The following is a 5,526-nucleotide window of genomic DNA, read 5'->3' on the forward strand; positions in this document are numbered from 1 at the left end:
TTTTTTTAAAGATGACCGGTAAGGGGATCTCAACCCTTGGCTTGGTGTTGTCAGCACCACGCTCAGCCAGTGAGCAAACCGGCCATCCCTATATGGGATCCGAACCCGCGGCTCTGGTGCTGTCAGCACCGCACTCTCCCGAGTGAGCCACGGGCTGGCCCCTGGTGTTGTATTCTTAAGTCCAGGAATGGTGGATCCTGTTTCTGGTGCTATCAGCACCGCACTCTCCTGAGTGAGCCACGGGCTGGCCCCTGGTGTTGTATTCTTAAGTCCAGGAATGGTGGATCCTGTTTCACTAGAAAGAATAGGTGGTGCACCTCACAGTTTATATCCTTTTCCTTTGCACACTTACTGCTTATCAAACTCACTATACTGTACACTTCTTACTACTCATATGCTGCTTTCTTACAATATACTTGTAATTTTTACCATGGAATTAGCCTAGAAAAATAGTGATTCCCACGGTATCTCTAATGTGTGTTAAGCACCTTTTTCTTGCTCCTTCTTAGCACCATTAGAAGGCTTTCCTGCGCTGATGCCCAAGCTGACTTTGAGAAGAGACCTATAATTATAAAATCTTTATTTATTTATCCAGTAGGCTTTGATTGCCTGGGATGATGAATGTCTCCCATCACCACTTTCTTCATTGCTTGCAGATGTATTATTATTATTGCTGTTAAATATATTTGACAAATAATAAAAATAATTTTGAAATAAATTTATCAATTTCCTTCACTTTCATCATTGCATTCTGTAGTGTCTTTTTTTCTGGTTTTTAAGAAAGTGTAAAAATTGGCTTTATTATTATTTGTGATATTTCAACTAAAAACAGTAGTAGGGGGTATACTTTTGTTTGTTAACAATGCATGTCATATACCAGGAATCTGAACATTATTTTAATCTCTGAACAGAAACCAGCCAAAACACTTACATCCGTTACTTGCAAATCATTGAAGTCCTCAGATGAAATGCTTGAGATTGCCAATGACTTGAGAAAGACAGGGCTTTTCTGCTCTATTAATTGTTTCTCTGCATACAATAAAGCTAAGATGGAATCTTCTACAGGTAATGTTTGTTTAGCAAATGCAGAGGTTTGGTAACTACTGAGGAATATTACTACTTTGCTTTAATTTATAACCATATCTCACTTACAAATTAAACTGACTGACTTAAAAGTCAAAACAATCCAAAACTCGTTGCAAAGAACAGTTGTCCAGTATTTTTGTATAAAAGGGAGGCTACTTCACCACCAAATATTTAATACTTATTGGTAAAGATTATTGTATTGGATTGATACAAATCTCATTTTAAGAAAAAAAATTAGGGATATATGTCTTTAGATTGTTCAGATCCTTTCATAAATGAATGTATGTAGTATGTTTACATTGATATGTATTGAGCACCTACTACAGGGCTTGGTATATAGGAGGCACTCAGTCAGTATTGAGTTTATGCAATATATTGATGATAAGAATGGTTCTATTACAATATAGAATGTACTTAGCCCTGCTTTGTAAAGACAAGGCTTTAAGTTTTTCACACAAAGTATAGGTAGTTAGAAATGCTTTAAGGTGTGCTCATTGAAAAGCACAAATAATCCAAGACCAATATCAAAGAGCTTCATGTAGAACCAGTGATGGTATTTACACAGACAATAGGGTAAATGATGCCCCTAGATTTTGTACATCATACACACTGGCTTTTTACAGAAATCTCTACAATACTAGCTTGGATACCAACCTACCTCTGTTGGTGTTTATGAATCCTGGAAAAGTTAGAAATTGATACCCATTAAGAGATTCCATAGGAATCTCTTTTCTGTTTTCCAAGGGTAATTTCACGGTAAAAATCTGATCATAATTTCAAGCAAATAGTATAAAAGGTCTGAGAAATTGTGTGCAAAGACAAAAGATATAAAATGATGGGGAAGTATAAATTATCAGTTTAATGTTGTTAATAATATTACACTAAAGAACCTGGCTATTCTTAAGCCCTAATAAGAATTGCTCCAATACCCAGCAATACCTTAAGCTATTAGATATTTACATTGTTCCTTGAAACACTTACGTAACAGTGCTTTCTGACTGATTCTGCTTAGTTTATAAGTAATCTTTTTGTTTATATTTATTAGTAAATGTTTCCAGAGTGCATGATGTTTTAAGAGAGCTCCTTTCTCCAAAGAAAGATACAACTCCAGTTATAAGCAATATAGTATCATTGGCAGACACTCATGATGCCCTGCCTATCATGGACACTGATGTCTTACAAGGTAAAAGTTGATGTTTAGATATTTGATGTAAACACTCTTTTGTCATACTTGATGAGTCTACCTATGTGTTAAATTTTCTTTTGGTTTTCCGACATGAAATAAACAATTACAGTTTATGATGCTATTTTATAGATTATAGTATAAGATTTTAATTTACGCTCTAATTCATTTTAACAGGTACAGTTTCTACATTAATGGCAAATGTCATTGTGGATGTAAGTTTTATCTTAATTTTGCTACTGTCTTTTATAAGCAGATTTTATATATATAATTATATATAAATATAAATAAGAATGTTTAAACAAAAGTATTATTAGTCATTTTTTCCTCAGGGGTCTTCTTTTTTTAATACTTATTAAGCAATTCTAGTTATTTGAGCAATAAAAATTATTTTTATTACAGTTACATACCAAAAGATTCTTTAAACATTTAGTGCTGGATCGAAATTGCCAATAAATAAGTTATAATTGTTAATGTTTCCATCTAGTGGAGCTCATACTGTATATCACCCATTGATTTTGCTGTGTTATTAGATGTGTTCAATATTTTAATTTATTATTTGAAAACTGTTAAAACAAGTGTTATTTTATCATTTCTCCCAAAGATTTCTAAGAGTTCACCCAGTGAATCAAGTAGTGGTGTTGCTGATAGTAGTAGTATGGAAGAGCCAAGCCTTTCACCGTCTTCATCAATACTCAGTCAGCATACAATTGGTTCCAAAATAGAAGCACAAAAACATAACATGTCAAACCAGGATCCTGTATACAATGTGAAATCTGTGACAATAAACGATGGACTCTGTCACCCAAAATTTACATCCAAAGTACAAAAAGTTAAAGATAAATCACGAAATATTAAAAAATCTTGGTGTTCAAATTTTCAGCATTTGGGAAACAGTATTAGAAAAGATACGATGTTCTGTTATTCGTGCCAGTTGTTCTGCCAGAAAAATTTTAGCTATGGAGGAACCCAGATTAGAAATTGGAAAAAAACTCTGCAAAATTTCAGAAAGCATGAAAAAAGTGAAATGCATTTGAAATCTTTGCAGTTTTGGAGGGAGTACCAGTTTTGTGAGGAAGCTGTCAATGAAAATTTGTCTATTCATTCAAAACAGATTGAGGGAAATAAAAAATACCTAAAGCTTATAATTGAAAATATTTTATTTCTTGGAAAGCAGTGTTTACTCCTAAGAGGAAACGACCAGTCTATTTCATCTGTGAATAAAGGAAATTTTTTAGAATTGTTAGAAATCAGAGCAAAAGATAAAGGAGAAGAAATATTTCGACTTACGAATTCACAAGTTGACTTCTACAATAGTACACAAATTCAAAGTGATATTATTGAAATAATAAAGACTGAAATGTTGCAGGATATTGTGAATGAAATCAATGATTCCTCAGCCTTTTCAATAATATGTGATGAGACAACTGATAGTGCCACTAAAGAACAGCTTTCAATTTGTGTAAGATACCCACAAAAAACATCAACGGCTATCTTAATTAAAGAAAGATTCTTGGGTTTTGTTGATATTGAAGAGAGGACTGGGACCCACTTACATAGGACTATTAAAACTTATCTGCAGCAAATTGGAGTTGATTTGAATAAAATATATGGACAGGCCTATGATAGTACCATTAATTTGAGGGTAAAATTTAATAAAGTTGCAGCAGAATTCAAGAAGGAAGAGCCAAGAGCTTTATATATACATTGTTATGCACATTTCTTAGATTTAGCAGTAATTAGGTTTTGTAAAGAAGTAAAAGAACTCCGAAGTGCTCTGAATACTCTTAATTCTTTGTTCAACACTATTCATATGTCTGGGGAATTATTGGCACATTTTCAAAACATTTGTAAGCTGAGGCAAAACAAAACATGCAGGAAACATACATCACAATCATGTTGGACAGTCCATGATCATATGTTACTATCCGTGATTGACAGTCTTCCAGAGATTATTGAAACACTGGAAGTTATGTCAAGCCATTCTTCAAACACAAGCTTGGCCGATGAATTGAGTGATTTGTTGACACTGGTTTCCAAATTTGAGTTTATTTTTTGTTTGAAATTTCTTTATCGAGTGCTAAGTGTTACAGGAATTCTTTCCAAAGAGCTTCAAAGTGAAACCATAGACATTTTTTCTTTGTCTTCAAAAATAGAAGCAATTTTAGAATGTTTATCATCTGAAAGAAATGATGTGTACTTCAAAACTATCTGGGATGGAGCAGAGGAAATATGTCAAAAAATAACCTTTAAAGGTTTTGAAGTTGAAAAACCTTCTCTTCAGAAAAGAAGAAAAATTCAGAAAACAATAGATCTTGGCAATTCAGATAGTACGTTTTTTCCTACATCAACAGAAGAACAGTATAAAGTTAGTATTTATTACCAAGGATTAGATGCTATATTACAGAATTTAAAATTATGTTTTTCAGAGTTTGATTATTGCATAATGAAACAAATTTCAGAACTGTTATTTAAATGGAATGAACCATTAAATGAAGCAACAGCCAAACATATTCAAGAATTTTATAAACTTGAGGCAGACATTGTCCCAGAACTTAGATTTTATCGGCAGTATGCCAAGCTCAACTTTGTCATAGATTATGATTGCATTAACTTTATCAATCTTGGCTATTTGTTTATTCAGCATGGTCTGCACAATAATATTCCTTGCATTTCAAAGCTATTGTATATTGCTTTGTCTTGGCCATTTACTTCAGCCAGTGCTGAAAATTCATTTTCTATACTGCCTCGTCTTAAAACATATTTATGTCATACCATGGGACAAGAGAAGCTTAGTGGCCTGGCCCTAATGGCTGTTGAGCAGGAATTGGCAAATAAACTGATGGAGCCTGAAAGACTCAATGGAATTCTGGAAAAGTTTATCAATCAGGTGAAAGAAATATAATACTTGCTAATTTGAACTTGCCTAAAAGAATTTTTTATTTCTATTGGAATTTTTATTTCAAAATTATGTGTCTTAAGAAAAACTTTTTTTTTTTTTTGTCCTTTCTGAGACCGACCGCACCATGCTCAGCCAGTGAGTGCACAGTGCACGGCCATCCCTATATAGGATCGGAACCCGCGGCGGGAGGGCTGCTGCACTCCCAAGCGCTGCACTCTCCTGAGTGTGCCACGGGCTCGGCCCAAGAAAAACTTTTTTTCAACAGAACATATAACATGGTTTGGAATTCAAAAGACAGAATGATATACAAGTGAAAAGTCTCCTTCGTCCTTTAGTACTCAGTTCCTCCTTCCTA

General features: G+C 33.8%; 1 protein-coding gene across 1 annotated transcript in view; it reads left to right on the forward strand.

Moving 5' to 3' along the window:
- LOC103600928 (zinc finger MYM-type protein 1-like) overlaps positions 1-5,257 on the forward strand; it is a 13,568-nt gene extending 8,311 nt beyond the window's left edge. The window contains exons 6-9 of the mRNA XM_008585282.1: positions 912-1,065; positions 2,132-2,269; positions 2,447-2,484; positions 2,874-5,257. Of these exons, the coding sequence (XP_008583504.1) occupies positions 912-1,065; positions 2,132-2,269; positions 2,447-2,484; positions 2,874-5,174 (2,631 nt within the window). The 3' untranslated portion in view covers positions 5,175-5,257. The remainder of the gene's footprint in view (positions 1-911; positions 1,066-2,131; positions 2,270-2,446; positions 2,485-2,873) is intronic.
- Positions 5,258-5,526: the final 269 nt, after the last annotated feature.

The sequence above is a fragment of the Galeopterus variegatus genome, unplaced genomic scaffold, assembly GCF_000696425.1.
Source record: "Galeopterus variegatus unplaced genomic scaffold, G_variegatus-3.0.2 Scaffold106, whole genome shotgun sequence".
NCBI lineage: Eukaryota > Metazoa > Chordata > Mammalia > Dermoptera > Cynocephalidae > Galeopterus > Galeopterus variegatus.